We start from the raw sequence: 19,713 nt of genomic DNA on the forward strand, positions 1-19,713 counted from the left end.
CTCCTCTACAAGGAAAATAGTTATTGGCCCAAAATTAACTAGTAGTAGCTAGATGACATAATCAACTAATTTGCATAATATGTCATTCTGAAAGAGGCTAAATGAATAGAAAATGCTGATTAGTTGGCCTATACAAATTACCTAGGCCTCGCTCTTTGCATATTTACAAACTAACTTTAAAAACTTTGTTAGTTGCTATAACTACAAGGTTAGCTTTTTTTTATATAGATATGCAGTCGCCTATTGAATGTGGACCTATAGAACTTTTTACGTGTTTTCAAACGTCACCTGGCAGCTCTTGCTCAGAGCGACACGGTGTTGTCTGTCTGAGTGAGGGCTGTCAGCGGTGAAGAGGAGCAGAAAGCAGCCGTTGCTAGTAGGCTAATCGGCTCTGGTGAGCGCAGTATTAAAAAAAAGTTGCAAGATGTGTCTCTGGTCTTTAACTAGCCTTTAGCGCTTGTCGGCAAATATAGCGGGAAAAGTCGCCAGTTGGCAACATGTTAACGAGGTGACGACAGCGGGACACTGAGATGAGAGTAGATCACGTGATCCGCGCAGTTGATCGTCTCACTGATCAGTCGCGGACTGCTCTCTCTCAAACACAAAGCACTAATAATGGATGTAATAATAATAATGAAAAAATATGTTGGCAAATTTCCCGGTCGCGCGCGTGCCCCTGGTTCAAAATAGTAGGCTACTCGCACTGTCTCAAAAATGGTCGCAAAATGCGAGCATTTGGTCGCAGTCTGGAGCCCTGCAGCTTTGCACACCACTCATCACTTGCAAGCAGCTTTGAGTAATCGGACCTCTCGTTTGTCAGAAAAACTTTAAGTTCCTCTCGCAGCTCATACACACGGGCCAGCACTTTGCCGCGCGTCCGTGTGGAGCAATAAGACTTTATGTTCCGCTCCCATTTCCTCACACAAAGACACCCGACAATGGTTAATTAGGTGATATTAAATAATTTCCCACGGCACACCTGACGATCTCTCACGGCACACTAGTGTGCCGCGGCACACTGGTTGAAAATCACTGAGCTAAAGCACCAAGCTTCCTCACGTCTCATTACTCAAATTAAGGACCCATTCGGTGCTCTCCTGTCTGCCCCTTTTGATATTAATGCAACATTCAAAACGTTTTATTCGGCTCTTTACCAATCCGACTCCCAAACCGACAACACCACCATGGACCGATTTTTTTAACAATCTTAATGTGCCCACTATTGATCCTGCAATTGGACAAAACCTAGATTTGCCGTTGCTGCTACAGGAAATAGTTGATGCAATAAGTTCTATGCAAAGTAACAAAGCCCCTGGCCCTGATGGCAATCCCACCGAGTTCTTTAAGAAATTTAGTAGCAAACTAGCCCCACTTCTTTCAGCTGTATATAGTGATTCAATCGAACGGGGTACACTACCACCTACCCTGACCCAGGCATCAATCTCTCTCGTACTAAAGAAGGATAAAGACCCTACTTATTGCGGGTCCTACAGGCCTTTATCTCTCCTCAATGTTGATGTCAAGGTCTTAGCGAAGGTGCTAGCAACTCGTCTTGGGGCAGTTTTGCCGGATATCGTCTCGAAAGAGCAGACAGGATCTCACCCTGGCAGATGCAGAAAAGCTCGTCCATGCCTTTGTTTCCTCAAGGTTGGACTACTGCAATGCACTCCTCATCGGGATCCCTGGCAAGAGCATCCAGAGGCTCCAGTACATTCAGAACAGTGCTGTCAGGATCCTGATGAGGGTGCGCAAGCACGACCACATCACCCCCATCCTGAAATCACTGCACTGGCTCCCTGTCTCACTCAGAATTGAGTACAAGGTCTCCCTCCTCACCCACCAGTGCCTTCACGGACATGCCCCCCTTTACCTTCAGGAACTCCTCACCCCCCCGACAACCTCACGTACACTCCGTTCAGGATCCACTCACACCCTCCAAACCCGACATACAAAGCTGTGCACCATGGGTGATCGGGCCTTTTCTGCTGCAGCCCCTAGACTATGGAACGCTCTCCCTGACCAACTGAGGGCCCCACAGACTACAGCTCTTTTTAAACGGAACCTCAAAACTCATCTCTTTAAAAGAGCATTTGGCTAAACTTTCTTTGAGGTTCCCCCCTTTTTAAGCACTTTGAGATTCTTGAATATAAAGTGCATTATAAATAAAATTTATTATTATTATTATTATTATTAAAGGGCGTCATTCTTTCTTCATGCCGAAAAGGCCTTTGATCGAGTAGTGGCTGTATTTATTTACTGCTCTTAAAAAATTTGGTTTTGGTGACCGCTTTAGCTCGTGGATTCATCTTTTATATACAGATCCCCAGGCAAGTGTTTGCACTGGGGACACTTGGTCTGATTATTTTCCACTGTAACGCGGGACCCGACAGTGCTGCCCCTTAAGTCCGCTTTTATTTTCCCTAGCTATCGAGCCCCTATCCATAGCCCTGGGCTCTTCCCCCCTACTTCAAGGAATCTATCGTGAGGGAATCGAACATCGTGTGTCATTATATGCGGATGACCTCTTGCTCTATGTCTCGAATCCTGCTACAGATATCCCGTTTGTTATCTCTATTCTTAATGAATTTGGCTCTTTTTCCGGGTATAAGCTTAATCTGCATAAAAGTGAGTGTTTCCCTCTTAACATCCCCCCCTCAGACCTCCAGCAGTTGAATTTGCCATTTAATATTAGCTGCTCAGGGTTTAAATGTTTAGGGGTCAATATCACTCCGTCCATTTCAGCTCTTATGGCTGCAAATTTCACTCCCCTACTTAACCAGACTAAATCTGACTTTCAGAGATGGGGTAACCTCCCTCTGACGCTGACAGGCAGAATTAACTCTGTGAAGATGACAATTTTACCCCAATTTCTTTACTTATTCCAATCCATTCCAATATTCTTACCAAAATCCTTCTTTCAATCGTTAAACAAGCTTATTACATCATTCATCTGGGCAGGAAAACACCCAAGAATTAGTAGGAACGTACTAGAAATGAGTGAATTTGGAGGGGGCCTTGCCCTACCAAACTTTATGTACTACTACAGGTCAGCTAATATTCAAAAACTGTTGTTTTGGTTCCATACAGTTAACACCTCTGGGGGTCCATTGAATCAAAGTCTTGTCGGGGTACATCTCTCTCAGCGTTGTTGTGTTCCCCTCTTCCAACTGTCGTGTCTAAGCACACCAAAAATCCAATTGTGTTGGTTTCCCTCAAGATCTGGTTTCAGTTCCGGCGGCATTTCAAATTCTGATCCTCGTCTATACTTGCTCCCATAGTTGGTAACCACCTATTTCCCCCTGCTTTAGATGCCTCTTTTTCTCTGTGGAAAGCAAAAGGCATTAATTGCTTCTTAGATTTATATGAAAACAGAGTTTTTTCCAGTTTTACAGATCTAATTAAGAAATTTGGTTTGCCACGTTCACATTTCTTTCGTTACTTACAAATAAGACACTTCATTTGCACGCAGTATCCTTTGTTTCCCTCACCACCCCCACTTTGCCCTGGGAGGAAGTACTTAAATTAAGTCCCAATCAGAAAGCTCTTATATCCCGGGTATATAGCGGTCTTATGTTGCTCAATAACAAACCTGTGCTCAAAGCTAAGGTTGCATGGGAGAAATAATTAAATGTGGATTTCGCAGATGACTGGTGGGTTAAGGCAATCGATAGAATGAGCTCAACATCATCCTGGGCTCGCCTTGGGCTCATACAGTTTAAGGTATTCCATAGAACCCACTTTTCTAAAGCCAAGTTGGCAGAGATTTACCCTGACGTAGACGATAGCTGCAACCGGTGTGGCTTTGCCCCGGCTGACCACAGTCATATGTTTTTTCTATGTCCAAGACTGAACAATTTTTGGTGTTCTGTCTTCAAAACACTGTCTGACGTCCTGCAGCTTGATCTTCGGCCATGTCCGTTAACAGCCAATTTTGGGGTCCCCCTGGTGCCTCCTGCCCACTCTCGACCGCAGGCAGATGTTATTGCTTTTTCAACTCTTCTGGCTCGGAGAAGAATACTTTTTGAGTGGAAGTCTCTAAAGCCTCCCCTGTTTTCTTCTTGGTTGAGCGATGTTATGTTTTTTCTTAAACTTGAGAAAATTAAATATTTTTTGATATATCTCGTCTAGCTTCATTTGCCAGAACTAGGGATGGCCATTTAGATTTTTTTCTTTAACCGGTTAACCACCAGAATTAACGGTTATTAACCGGATAACCGTTAAGATTTAATGTAGCCTATTTATAATGAAATACATGAAGCATTATAGCAGGGTTCCCGACCTTTTTTTGTTCCACGGACCTGCATATTAATTTAAAAACAATTCAGGGACCAGTAGCCAATTTAAATGCCTACATTTTGACATTCACACGGCAACCTTTGTCTGTTGTGAGAAGAGGTCTAGTATGCGAATGTAGAAGCAGAAAGTGCAATAAGTGACTGAAGAGGGACATTTACACACACACACACGCGGTGCTAAGTAGTGCTGAGCACGGGGCAACATTTTGAAAGACCGTAATATTGATAAGCTCCGATGTTATCAGTACTGCATAACGATACTTAACGCTTTTCTTTATGACGGATTTTCGCTATTGATCCTGGCACACAATCATGGCAGACCTGTGTCTGTGCAGGGAGCGTGCACTCACTGCCTGGCTGTCTGTCACTCCCTCACACTCACTGAGACGGTGATAGATGTAGGACAGCATCCACCTCAAGAAGGCTAATGCTAGCGCTATGTTAAGCTAGCGGGAGCCCACGCTGTTAATTAAATTATACAAACATATGACACGGGAGTGTTGTGACCATAAGTTGTGACAGGGAGCGTACCATGGACCTATTATAAAGTTGAGCGGAGCCTACACTACTCGTTTCATTCTTTACCGACAGTTGGCATTCTTACATCCGGTTTAGCGATATCAAAATAAGAGTCCGGATTTCAGAGAAATTAAGATTTTTTTTTTTAACCGTTTAACCTTTAGTATTTACCGGTTAAAGATCTTCTTAACGGTTAACGGTTAACCAGTTAACCATGGACATCCCTAGCCAGAACCCCAACGACGCGTCCAGTTTACTGAACGACATGGCTCCAGCAAACTGTGCCATGATCTCTTCTCTTGTCGGCAACTTAAAGTGTTCACGCTTGACTGCTTTGTTAAGATCCCTTGGATTCAAACACATTCTCAGCTTTCCGATGGGCTTTTCCACAGCTACCAGTGAGCTGACCCATGATATAGGTTCATCAATTTTCTTTATCACTCCTGGTTTCTCCATTCTAGTTAACTCCTCTGTGAGTTTTCCTCTCAGCTTGAATGGTATTTTTCTGCATGAATGACCTACTGGAGGCACATTTTCATCAACTTGAATTGTTTATTCCCCCGGTAAACATCCAAACCCCTCAAAACAGTCACTGTATTCCTCCATGAGTGAGTCATGATCATTAGCAAGTTGAGATGAGACTACAAAGACTATCTTTACCAGGTTTAGTCGTTGGCATACTTGTTATCCCAATATTGGCTTGACATGCATATCAACAATCAACAGCATTTCTTTTATTTTCTTACCGCTGTGTTCGAATGTTGCGATGCAGCCTCCTTTGACCGGCACTTTTTCTCTAGTGTATCCACTCACTTTTGTTTTCACAGGCAATATTTAGCTTTTTACAGTGAGTTTCTCATACTCATTCACAGATATGAGGTTGACTAAACTCCTGGAATGGAATGATAGTCCTGTTAACAGTCAATGGCACTATCCATTCTTCTTCATCTTTAGCCTCCTTTATATGCACCGCATCCACAAAGAACTTCTCAGGTTCTCCTTTAACTGCATGCACCTTCTTTTTCTTAAAGGCGTCCACTTTGCAGCATTTTGAGAAGTGGTTCTTTTTCAAGCAGTTATGACACTCCTTGCCATATGCTGGACACAACATTAGTTTGTGGCTTCCTCCACATTTCCCACATTTAAAGTCTGTTTTAGCCTCTCTTTGCGACTTGTATTTATTTGGATGCTTAGAGTACTGTTCTCCCGTTTTTACCGCATGTCCTGCTGTCTCTTCCTTTCGCAGCTCCTTGGCTTGAGCACGTGTGGTTTCTGTTGCTCTGCAGATGTTAATAGTTTTGTCCAATGTCAAGTTTTGCTCCCGCAACAGTCTTTCTCTCCATTATCGGGTATGCCACAGAAGATTTTGTCTTGTGTGCAACTCAGCTAGATACTGATCAAAACCTACTTAGCTTATACACCAGTAGAAACACGGACGGCTAAATAGAGAGGCAAACCTACTGTTCAAATCGATTAACAACAGGATAAGGAAAGTCACAAGGAAATGGACTTGAAAATGAGGAAATTAATTGCCCTTATAAAAGCCTCATTAAGTACGGGTCCATAACGTATTGTTATCCACCATACTTCTTCTTCTTCTTCCTTCCCTTTTTTCTAGCTCTATCTCCTCCCACACCGTTGCACTTAGAAACTCAAAAGTTTCACAGAACATCCGTCCCCACTCCCCGGGGTGTGTTATTATTCAGTTTTTTTAATTTCCTCAAGGGGGCGCTGTTATTAAGCCCCAACTGAAAAAAGTTTGAGAGGCCACGCCCCTCACACCGTAAGTCCGATTCACTTGAAATTTCTCACACAGTTACACTTGAGAGTGCTCTACAAAAAAGCCTCTGGGACCATATAAATCCGCCTGGAAATATATTCTGCTAATTAGCATAAACTGAAAAACAGGTTTTTAACCACAACTTTCTCAAATTTCACTGTATCGACACCAAATTACTCATGGAACTTCGGGGGATTAACATACACATGTCCGTAAAATATTAGTAGGATAGCTCGAAAAACATGGCCGCCATTGACAAAAACGTTTACTTAGTTTCGGGGCTTTGCAGCTAATTGGCCATAACTCATTAACCATAGGTCCTATCATCATAAACCTTACTGGATATGTGCAGAACACATGTGGTAGCATGCCCAAAGAGGCTCTTCGAGATTAACCCATAGAGGGCGCCACAAATGCGAAAACCATAATAAAGAAATGCAATGTTTGACAGGCCACGCCCCTTTCCCTCTAACTCTGATTGACTTGAAATTGTATATACATGTACAGCCTCTTGGACCATAGGGGTCAGCCATGATTTTTTTTCCCCCCTAATTTGCATAACCTGAAAAACAGTCACGTGACATTTCCTTTATGGATTTCGAACCTATCATCACCAAATTGTGTTAACGGCCTTAGGCGAACGACATTCACATGTATAAAAAGTTATAGCGAGATAGCTCGAGAAACATGGCCGCCGTTGACCAAAACGTCTTCGCCTTTGCTGCTGATTTGCCACGACTGCAACCTTCAATTAGCCAAAACTTGGGAATCGAGTTTGGAAAGCGCGCAGCGGCGGTTCGTAGAAGCGTTTGAGCCAGGCCGACGGGTGGGGCACCGCCAATGTGGGGCTGGCGGTCGGCGCCAGGGGGCCCGTGCTTTTAAAATCTCTGTGGGATTTTCTAGTTAAGAAATTGTTATTCTTAATTCAGTTTTTGAAGAGTTATGAGTTATGCTCTACACTACTAGGACTCGAGACTACACTTTCCCAAACTCTACGTACATGTTTCTACTTCTTATTGTGGACTATATCTGCATTGTAGTTGTTATTATTGTGTTCTTCCTGTTTGTTTTTATTATTTCTTGTTGTAGTTGTTGATTGTTTGTTCTGTTTGTAACGTGTAACACTAGCTGTGATGTACTGTCGGCCTGATGGCTCTTGCATGTGCTATCCATGGATTTATAAGTACCTAGTCATTTATGTTTTTATTATTTTTTAATAATAATACATTTTATTATTAACTTGTATTTTTTAAGTTGTATTTATTATTTTTTTATGAACTGTCTGGAAAATGATCAAATTGGCGCACACAGCTGAATCTGGCTCATTGACTGCAGACAGGGGCAACTACCCACTTTCTGGGGGGTATGCAGACACTTAGCAGGCGCCGGCGAATTACAGACTTCCATTTTAAGTTACATATTAGAGCAGGTGATCTGCTCAACCATGTCATGTCTGCATGCACTGATTCTCCCAAAAGTAAAGGGCACAGTGAATAACAGGTTGGTCAGCATAAATAAAACTATATACTGGGCATTTAGGTTTTTGTGGCCTCACTAGTTGCAGGCATGCAAAATCGTAAGACATGAAAACGGTGACATGTCCGAAAACAAACCCCTGTAGGGGGGTCTGGGTTTTTTTTGTGATTTGAACATGTAAAATAAGCAATTTGGTGTACTCTGGTGAAGAGAATTAAAGACAAAGAAAACTTTTATTTCAGTTCAAATTAATAGTAAAATGAGCCAAACAAGTTAGTCAGCCAACCTTCTTGACTTTACCCATACAAAGTGTGTAAGTATTTACTAAGAACAACGTTAAAAAACAGCTCAGAAAAAAGGTTCAATGGGAAAAACCAGCTTGTTGATAAAACTCTTTTTAATAAGACAGAAAATAACTTAGAGCCTGAAATCTAAGAGTGTGACAAACAGAATTTTCATTATCATTGCTACACAACCATCAATCAGACACATATATCTCTCTGTCTCTATCTATATCTCTCAGTCTCTATCTCTCACACACACACACAACTCAGTCGTGCGCTGGAACGGTGCAAAATATGATAATAGTGGGAAACAGGTGAGTGTGTTGTTTGGGCGCTGACCTGCTATATTCACTACACTACCATTCAAAAACTGTGAAAACAGCAATCGTCAAAAATTTGAGGTGACACGTTAATCTGCAGTGACAATCCGCGAGTCGCGGCCGATAATCAGTGTGCATTAATCAATACAATCGGCCATATGCGTACGGTGTATTTATTCATTCAACCACTTTGAAAAGCTTTTTTCATCCATGCAATCTTTCTCCTTCTCAATCTTCCCGTTTTATTTTGTATGCCCCGCGACTGCCTATCCATCTGTAGGTCCCTGACCCTGTCATCAGAAGACAACACGATTCAAATGAAAGCTCTCGCGCCCCGGCGCGCGCTCGAGGGGGCGCGCACTGGGGCACTATAGTGTGTGGGGAGGAGGAGGCGAAGGAGCGGGGGGCGCCTATTCAGTGACGTACCTCTGTTATTGATCATATCATTTACACAAACGCTGTTGAATACAGAAAAATGTCGACTCCAAATAATTTTCCCCCGATCGTTTTGGCGCCCCTCTAGTGCGGCGCCCCTATGCGCTGCATATAGTGCATACCCACTTTTTGCGCCACTGACTGCAGATAACAGTATCCTACTGTTAGCTCATTCAAATATTTTGGTATAATACTCTGTTTCACCTTGTTGATCTATTTTTGGGTTACAATAAAATACTAACCATGAGGCTGTTGTGTTTTTCCTCCATGACAGGCACCATGAGTGCGGAAATGATTCCTCTCTTAATGTTCAAGATGTTGACTGCTTCGTCCTTCTCTGGGTAAAGCTGGACACTGTGGCTTTCCTCCACAGTGAACTTCAAAGGGCTTCTAGAACAATTAAAGAACAGACCACTTTAGCCCCACTGCTTCAGCATCATGGCTGCAAACATCTCACTGTCCCGCCATTTACAACTTCAACATAACATGTTAAAATTACATAAAAGTCACATGAATTCCAAGTGTCCACACTGATACACTTGTTTTACACTTGCCATACATAATAAATTGATGTACTGTATAGACTGTATTGTCTTTGTTTAGGAAATAGCTCCCTGAACAAAGCTTCCTGCTTCTTATTGAGCTTCCTACTTCTGTATTTCCAGTGGCAAAGCTGAGCCGACGGAGCGCTGCAACCAATCAGGAGAACTCTGCCCAGAGATGGAATTGCCAATGAGGCTTGTTTATTTGTTTTACAGTCAGAATTGAACAAAGGGGAAATCGGACATAAAACATTTCTGTCATAGTCTTTTTTGATTTAGTACCAATATGCACGAAAAGGAGAATTCGACTCATATTTTAATTTCTGCCTTCCAGCAGGAAAACGGTAAAACAAAAATACAAGCGGTATTCTCCTTTCTGTCAGTTTGGATTCAATCCTAAAAACAAACAATCAAAACACAGGACCTTAGGACAACTTCGCCGGCCGGCTTTCCCCCCAGAGAGGAGACGCCGAAAGCGGTGCGAGAGGAAACTGAAGAGAGGCAAACGCAGAGTCATTAGAGCAAGGCAGGCTAAAATGCTCTTCCAACTCTCCTCTTGGCGAACGTAAGGTCTCTGGACAATAAAATGGATCATATACAGCTGCTGAGGTCTGCGCACCGTGACGGGATGGAGGGCTGTGCCTATGGTTTTATGGAGACATGGCTGACCGACAACATCCCGGACTCAGCCGTTCAGCTTGAACGGTTCACGTGCCACCGTTCGGACAGAATCCTTGTGAAAGGAGCAAAGAAGAAAGGTGGTGTTTGGTGTCGGGACGCCGCTGTGGTATGTAAACACTGTTCACCGCTGGCGAAGTTCATGATCATAAAGTGCTGTTGGGAATTCATAAGGGGTAGATTTGGTCAAAGTCAAGAATATTATTAATTTCAAGGAAATTATAATATTAAGAAAATTGTTAATTAATGATCAATTAAATTAGTCAAGCTAATCAAATTACTTTGAAAAAAAGGAACTTTGAATCAAATCAGAAAAACAGTCTCAATGTTAAAGGGATTTACCTTTTAAAATGTCAAAGTTGGTTACAATGTACATTTAAGATAATGAAGGAGTGAATATTCGAGCATAGACCGTATTTACCAGCAATTAGTGAAATACAAGACACAAATATCACAGACACTGCTTCTTAAAATCAAAATGTAAGGGTTTATTTACTTAGGCAAGTTGATTAAAACACATAAGTCAGGGGGCGCCCTTAGCTCAGTTGGTAGGGCGTCCCCCCCGGGCCAGGCCCAGCAGCAGCCCTGGGTTTGATTCCCACCCGCAGTCGTTCTCTGCATGTCATTCCCCTCTCTGCCCCATTTCACCTCTGTCTCTTCACACTGTCAAATAAAGCATGAAAAGTGCCAAAAAAAATCTTAAATTTTTAATATTTTTTTTAAACACATAAATCAATAACCATGAACTAATCTAATTTAAGAAATCAGACGTAGCACAAGCAATAATAAGAACAGTTTAGAATCAAACCCACAGGCTATAGTACATGTGTATGCACTACTGTGTGTGTGAGAGTGTCAAAAAGAAAGGGGGGGTGGACACCGCCCAAAGCCAAAAATGGCGGACAGCTCGTGACGTTTGCGTCACGTGAAGGAGGTCAGCGCTCGCGACCCACACGATTTAAATTTGGAAACCACAGAAGTCAACGCTCATATGCTTAAAGAGGACCTATGATACTTTCCGACTTTTATGACCTATAAACGTTGTTATAATGATTTATAGTCATGTTTAACCATACTAGAGTATCAAATAATTACGTACATGCATTTCGACGTATTCCCTGCTGACCGTCTGGGGTGGCTATGCAGAGCACTAAAAACTATGGCAGCCGGTCGAGCCGAACTTGTTCAAATTTCCGGGTTTTCTGTCACGCTCGGGTCGTTTCTGTCATGTTTCCATGTATGGTAATGCTGCCGCTCAGGCAAGCTCCGGCTGCATGCCCCCACCTTCCTGGAAATTTCCTGAAATTTCCCGCTACTGGAAGGAAGGTAACCAATCACAACGGAGTGGGGTTTGCAGCAGGGGGGAGGGGCGGAGAAGCTCAAAGCAGTGTGTAGAGAGAGACTGCTGTGCTGGCTAGGGTAAGAGGAAGAGTGTCCCGAAAATCTACATAGTTTTTTGTGATGTGATTCGTGTCAGGTTGCTCTATAGCAGTTTTTAACAAGAAATTAAGACCAGAAAAGTAGTATAATAGGATCTCTTTAACAATCGTGACGCGAATGTAAGAATGTGTTGGTGTGCAGATGTACGGAGTTTGAATAAAGAGAGAGAAAGAAGAAAGAGATCAAGTAAAAGCTCGCCACAGAAAGTGCAGTTAGTTGTTCACCATGTTAAGTAGCCTACAGTCACTCAATCTGCTAGTGGGCTAGCAAAACTGGTGCTGCTTCGGAGTTATCAGAGGGGAACAGCTGTTCTGGCACGAAGCGACAATCACAACAATCAAACAATCCTCCCGGAAAGCGGGAGGAAAAACACAGTGAGCAGTTTGGCAAAATATGAAAATAATGCCGTCAGAATCACATTTAAAACAGGGAAAACCGACTGGTCAGTCGGTACCTTAACCTTAAGTTAATGTATACCCAAAATAGATATCTATAGCCTACTTTATAGCCCAGACAAATGCCTACTGTGAACCGTCTCCGACGGTGATGAGAAGCGATGGGTAGTCGAGCAATCTTGCTTCTTGGTGAAAGACGGGGCCCGTCGCGGTAAACTGGCTTGCTCCGGTGGTGGCGCGTGCGTCTTTTACGGAGGCGGCGATGAAGGAAGGCAGTTTACCGTCTGTTGCGTTACGGAACGCTCGGCTACTTCTCCGGCTGGCAAGGAGGAAGGTGCGGCTGAGTTTCTGCAGCCGCGGTAGGATGAAGTTTCTTTGGTGAAACTTCCTTCAGATTCGGGAAGATAAAGACTGCAGGCAAGCAGTCTGTGAGCTCAGTTTTACGTTTGCAAACACCCGCTTTGTGGATGGATCCACTGCGAAAGGCTTGGATTTTGGGGAGTCTGCTGGTTTTATCAAAGCAGGGTCGCATGGTTGACCCCTCGATTTCAATCCTTATCAGAAATGACTGGGCTGGGTTTCTTTGTTTTATGACCCTTTGTTCTGTGGGGTTTTGCTCCAGAAAACTCAAATCAAGGCCTGAAAAAGGGGACGTAGGCCGCATTTTCTCCCATAGGTTACTATTGTACTTTTTAGCATAGCTGTAGGCACAATAGTGCCATCCATTCTATCAACCGAGAGAGATAACAGCGACTCTGCTTGTACAGTATCTCACAAAAGTGAGTACACCCCTCACATTTCTTCAAATATCTTTTCATGGGACAACACTGAATAAATGACACTTTGATACAATGTAAAGTAGTCAGTGTACAGCTTGTATAACAGTGTAAATTTACTGTCCCCTCAAAATAACTCAACACACAGCCATTAATGTCTAAAGTGATGGCAACAAAAGTGAGTACACCCATAAGTGAAAATGTCCAAATTGGGCCCAAAGTGTCAATATTTTGTGTGGCCACCATTATTTTCCAGCACTGCCTTAACCCTCTTGGGCATGGAGTTCACCAGAGCTTCACAGGTTTCCACTAGATGTGGTTGCCCCACAGATGCTCAATAGGGTTTAGGTCTGGAGACATGCTTGGCCAGTCCATCACCTTAACCCTCAGCCTCTTTAGCAAGGCAGTGGTTGTCCTGGAGGTGTGTTTGTGGTCGTTATCATGTTGGAATACTGTATACCCCCCCCCCCCCCCCCCCCCATTACCAACAACGCTGATAGAACCGAGGCACTTTGGGAACTTTATAACGCCATCAGTGAGCAACAGCCCACCCAGACACGTTTTTCATCTTTGCTGGGGATTTCAATCACGTAAATCTTAAGACTGTTCTCCCACAATTCCACCAACACGTGAACATTCCCACAAGAGAAAGTAACACTCTGGAAAATGGTTTACACCTCACTCAAAGGTGCTTACAGGGCTTCCCCCCTCCCCCACATCGGCCATTCGGACCACATTCAGTGTCATGCTTATGCCAGTGTACAGACCCAGGGTGAAAGTCACCAAACCAGTTCTGAAGCAGGTACGTGTGTGGCCAGCTGCACTTCAAGACTGTTTTGACACTACAGACTGGGAGATGTTTAAGCAGGCAGCCACCTACCACAGCCACACAGACATTGAGGAGTATATTGACACTGTCACCTCCTACATCAGCAAATTATTTTACCACCACCAGAACCATCACCACCCGGGCTAACCAGAAGCAATGGCTGACAGGAGAGGTCCGTGGGCTACTGAGGGCCAGGAACACTGCCTTCAGAGCTGGGGACGCAGCCTGTCTGAGAACAGCGAGGGCCAAACTATCCCGTGGCATCAGGAAATCCAAACACAGCTACACCTGAAAAATAACCAACCACTGCAAAGAACGCACAGAGCCTGTGGCGCGGTATCCAGACCATCACAGACTACAAACCCCCGCCGCAGACCTGGGACAGCAACACCTCTCTGCTGAATGACCTCAACAGCTTCTTTGCCAGGTTGAAGCACACAACAGCACACCTCCACAGAAGACCATCCTCCCTCCCCACGACCAGACCTTGTGCCTGACTGCAGCCAGCGTGAAGAGAACCCTCTCCAAGAGCAACACCTGCAAGGCTGCAGGTCCAGACAACATTCTTGGTCGTGTGCTAAAGGACTGTGCAGAGGAGCTCAAAAATGTCTTCACGGACATTCTCAAAGCTTCTCTGAGTCAGGCTGTTGTTCCGTCGTGCTTCAAAGCCACCACCATCATACCTGTTCCAAAGAAGCCCTCACCATCCACTTTCAATGACTATCGACCCGTTGCATTGACCCCCATTGTCATGAAGTGCTTTGAAAGGTTAGTCATGGCCCACATTAAGCCTGAGGGCCGGCTCCACCAGACTAGGTAACAGCTTCATCCACCAAGCTGTCAGGAAACTTAACTCTCTCCCCTCGCTTTCTTCCCTCCCCTCTGCTCCCAAGAACACTGGACTTTGAAACCCCTCCCATTTGCCCCAAAGAACTCTAGACTTTTAACCTAGTTATACAGTCTGCACATCGAAATGCCCTAATAATGTAAACTTTCAATTTCTTCAGTTAACTGCATATTGCACATGTTGTAAATACTGTTCCTCATTGCACACATCTCAATTTATTTACTTTATATATACCGTTTTGTTTTGCCTTACCTTTTGCACTATTTAGAATTTATTTATTGTAAATATTTCTATTTTTATTTTACCTAATTTTATCCTTTGTTCTAATTGCACCGTGGGTCGGAGATAACGCAATTTCGATTCCTCTTTATGTCTGGTACATATTTTTTTATTTGACAAATAAAGCTGACTTTGCCCATGCCTGAATTGAAAACATGTAACATACGAGTACAAAATCTGCCGGTAGCTACCTCATTTGCTTTCTACAGCCTAAACTTTCATTCTCTTAACTTCTTAACAAACAATGGAAATGTTTTGTTATTGCATGGGTATTAAATAATGTGAATAGTGTATGATCTTACTTTTCCATAGCAGCCTGGAAAGCCTGAGAGCTGGAGGCCTGTGTGTAGAGCAGCTTTCCCTGGGGATCCGTGGCAGAAACCTCACTGAGAACACAGGCCCTGGTGTGCAGGATGAATTTGCACAGCTGAGGGACTTCCAGCTCAACCTGAAGACATTTGACAGCAGACCCAGGGTCAATTAAGAGACGGGGAGGGAGCTCAAATAAGAACATTTTGTGAGCAAGTGAACTGACAATTGGGACCAGAAAACAGTCATGTACCTGACAAGAGACTTTAGGGCCATTCCTCAGATTGGCAGTGCCTAACACACTATTTCTGCTCTCTGTGGTGTACTGGTACAGATATTTCTTGTAGGCCTTGAATCGAGATGTCACTGCAATTGCAAAATAATGGTGTAATATGGTTACATTGACTTTCTTTTATTTTTAAAGATTATTCTTTGGTTTTTTCAATGCTTTATTGATAGTGTGGAGAGAAATAGATGAAATGGGGCAGAGAAGGGAATGATTTGCAGAGAACGACCCTGGCCGGATTCTAACCCGGGTCTGCTGCTAAAAGAAGTGAGCCTGATCTTTATCTTTATTTTATTTGACATTAATGTACTTTAAATTAATGCCAGATTTACACCAAAGGCTGGTTTTCATCTGAAGTCCCTGGGCAGATGTTACAATAGGCTCTCTAAAAAGCAAAGCATTTCAAGCCAGCACAATAAGTCATGTTTCTAGTCAAGTTAAGTTAAAGTTTGTTTATATAGCATGCATCTCAGTTGACCAAAGTGATGTACAGGCTATAAACACAATAGCAAATATGTGCTATTAGATGTATAAGATACATAAAAATAAAAACACATTTAATAATAATAATAATAATAATAATTGATAGGTTTTATATAGCGCTTTTTTGTAGGTCACTCAAAGACGCTTAAATTAAAAACACAATAAATATGAGCATCAAAGTGTCCAAATGTCAAGCTCAACTTGTATTAAAAGCCAGTGCAGGGCGCTCCGGTGGCGTAGTGGATAGAGCGCGTACCATATTGGCTCCGGCCTTGGTTGCAGTGGTCACGGGTTCGAATCCGACCCGTGGACCTTTACTGCAGGTAAAGGTCTCTCTCTGTCTCCCCATTTCACCTCTGTACTATCAAAATAAAGCTTGAAAATGCCAAAAAAAAAAATAACAAAAAAAAAAAGCCAGTGCAAAGAGGTGAGTTTTTAACAATGATTTAAAACCATTAATGGACTGGGCAGTTCCTAAATGTAAGGGAAGACTGTTCCACAAATTGGGAGCAGCCGCAGTTAAAGATCTGTCACCTTTGGTTTTTAGCCTAGACCTAGGGACATCTAGCAGCATCTGTTGAGCTGACCGCATGGCTCTGGCTGGAGCATTAATGTGCAGCAGTTCAGACATATATTGAGGTGCCAGCCCATGCAATGATCTAAAAACAAATAACAGAAACCTATCGTTAACCCTATTGTTCTGTTCCTCCTGCATTATAAGTTCACAGTCAAGGAACCACATTGTCATGTGTGGGCAGACCTTTGACCCAGCGGCAGCTAAATGTTTCTAACAGTTTTTGTACAGAATAATGAACAACACAGAGCAAGAGTTCACCGGCTCCTGCTGCTATCTCTAGAAAAAGGTCTTTTGTTTATTCGTTTTGCACAGCCACCATCAGTTAGCAGGTCAATGTGTCTGTTTGCACTCTATCTACACTATGCAAATACACACTCAGCTCTTTCCAGGTTCACATACTGTCAAGCCACAGACAAAGTCCAAAGATTTTCTAATTACATCAATTTGGGGGCCTAACCAACCTCCTATTATTACAACGTTTGACTGCTGAACCAAGATAGAACTTTAATGTAATGAAAACAGCCCACATTGAAATATTCAGAAAGGTTTTTGAAAGTTGTTAGTTTTTGTAGATGGCGAAATGGACATTTAATGTGAATGTTTAATGTGTAGATATCAACTTACACAGACATGTAAAAGTTTGTTCATTACTGTCATTGGCTCCTATTGGAAAACAAAGCACATGTGAAGGATCATGTAAATGATAAATAGGTTAACAGACATTGTTGATTACCAGTGCATAAAACAAGAGAATACTTCGGATGTTCTTTCACTATTTTATTTATCTTGAAAGATAAGTCACTGGACTGGAATTGTGAATATCTAGTCTCTTTGTTGCCCTTTTCCCTTTATTCCACCACAGTTTTGTTTTCTTCTTAATACTGATTGTATGCCAATTGGTACATGTACCACACATCTATTGAATTTATCATTTTTAAAACTGCAAACTGAGCAAATATGGCATAATTGTTATCCAGAAAGCTGACGAATAAAAACAGATTTTATCAAATATCTGTACATGTTCATACATATTGTATGCTTTCTAACCAACGCATGAATAGATATGTAAGGATTAATAAACATTTCCTTGCCACAGTAAGCCACAACAATGAGCAAGCATGCAACATTGCAAGAACCTGGAACCAGAATTGTTGCCACTGAAGACTTCTTGACATGAAAAGTACAGGTGTAAATGATCCGTTTTAAGGGTTTCAGTAGCATGATGGCTCAGTCACAATAGCATGGCTTACAGAGACACTTAAATGGAACAGAGCAATCCTAAAAGTTATTAATAACACCTGTACCTTTTTCTACTCTGAGTCAAAATATCAGCTGAGGAAAGGCCTTTACAAAAATATTTACCTCACAAGATGCTTCAGAAAACTTGTATTACTCAAAATCTAAATGCATTCCTACTTACCAGCAAGTGTGTAGCTGGTCAGCAGCAGTAACAAACACAGCTTGCTGTAAACCATCATGGGTAAAGGGAAAGGATTTCCTCTGTGTTCTTCACCTGGCTCAAATCTTGACTATTACAGCAGCGACCTTCACATCCATCTTTTATAAGGCCCCTCTTCCTTGTCTACTCATAATCCAGCCCTGCAGAGTATCGGAGGTACATACACAAACACAGAAAGGTCTGGAAGGTCGTTCCAAAGCAAAGTTCAAACAGAACTAGCAGGTTATTGTTGGGTAAGGGGTAAGCAGTTTTCAGGTGGAAACTTAGTCATCCAGACCTCAAATACTGTACTTTTGCTGCTGTGATCTACTTTAGCATTGAAATCTTGACCTCCATTGGTCTAATAAGTGGTGGATCTATCATTTCTTTCATGGACATACGTATATCCACTCGCAAGAAGTATTCTTTAAAACAATAATGCTGGACAAAAATCTGATAATGTGAACATTTTTTACTCAAACCTGATATCCTCATACTGTATTTTATTTTATTTTATGTAAGGTGTCTTTGAGTGACTTGCAAAAAGCGCTATATAAATACTATCAATTATTATTATTATTATACTTACGTATGTCGTCTTCAGATATGTAATACTGGCCTCATCAAAGCTCCAATGTGTCTAAATGAAATTTAGATAGAAATCTTGTGACAACAATCTTATCATAAATATAGTGTTTTGTTTGGACAGTACAGGTTATACCCGATGTATTAAAGCAGACAGACTAAACCTCTGCCCTTTTCATGTCTTTTTCTCTTTTTTTCACAAGCTTTGCCATAGCGTGTGAAAAAGAGTCAGTCATATTACTCATTTTACAACACAAAATTAATGTAATGGTTGTCAGAGATTTTTCACATTTTGCAGCAGATACCTTCATTAATATTCACGGTAACACTTTACAATAAGGTACACAAAATTGTAGTAGCTACTACATACCTACTACATAGATATGTGTTACCTACTACATAGGGTTTTTTTTTGTGCTACCTAACACATAGGTTTTTTTTTGTGTTACCTACTACATAAGTTTTTTTTGGTGCTACCTAACACATAGGTAGCACAACAACAAAAAAAACCTAACACATAGGTTTTTTTTTTGTGCTACCTAACACATAGGGTTTTTTTTTTGTGCTACCTAACACAGGTTTTTTTTTGTGTTACCTACTACATAGGGTTTTTTTTTGTGTTACCTACTACATAGGTTTTTTTTTGTGCTACCTAACACATAGGTAGCACAAAACTTTAATGACTAAAAAGAGCTTTTTTCATCAAAAGCAACACTAAATAAACTCATATCAATAAAAACAGTTTTTCTTCAACACATTCATGTTTTATAAGGATTCTAAGCAGTGTTGGGAGTAACGTGTTACAGGAAGTAATGCATTACTGTAATGCATTACGTTTTGCTGTAACGCGGTAATGTAAGGCATTACAACAAAAAATATGGTAATATGTAACTCGGTACAAATCTCAGTAACGCGCGGTACAATGCATTTTAAATCCAAAATTTACTGGTTTGTTGTTTTTATACAAATTGGCCAACACCGCGAGATTCGCAGAGGAGAAAAAAACCCGCGCTAATGTTAACTTCGTCTTACTGCTAGAGGAGAAGAAAACTAGATTTGCTGCTACAATTGATTCCAAAGATGCGCTACTAGCTTCCGTCTCACTGCCCAAATTTAAAGGAATACTTCACCCATACGGAA

At 42.1% G+C, this 19,713-nt stretch overlaps 1 protein-coding gene across 1 annotated transcript in view; it reads right to left on the bottom strand.

Moving 5' to 3' along the window:
- apoba (apolipoprotein Ba) overlaps window positions 1-18,028 on the bottom strand; it is a gene marked incomplete at both ends in the record, with an annotated part of 83,490 nt that extends 65,462 nt beyond the window's left edge. Inside the window, 5 exon segments of the mRNA XM_080042762.1 lie at window positions 9,352-9,499; window positions 15,198-15,343; window positions 15,458-15,570; window positions 17,175-17,213; window positions 17,971-18,028. Coding sequence (XP_079898888.1) covers window positions 9,352-9,499; window positions 15,198-15,343; window positions 15,458-15,570; window positions 17,175-17,213; window positions 17,971-18,028 — 504 coding nt within the window.
- Window positions 18,029-19,713: the final 1,685 nt, after the last annotated feature.

Source organism: Ammodytes marinus (assembly GCF_949987685.1).
Source record: "Ammodytes marinus genome assembly, chromosome: 15".
Taxonomy (NCBI): Eukaryota; Metazoa; Chordata; class Actinopteri; order Uranoscopiformes; family Ammodytidae; genus Ammodytes; species Ammodytes marinus.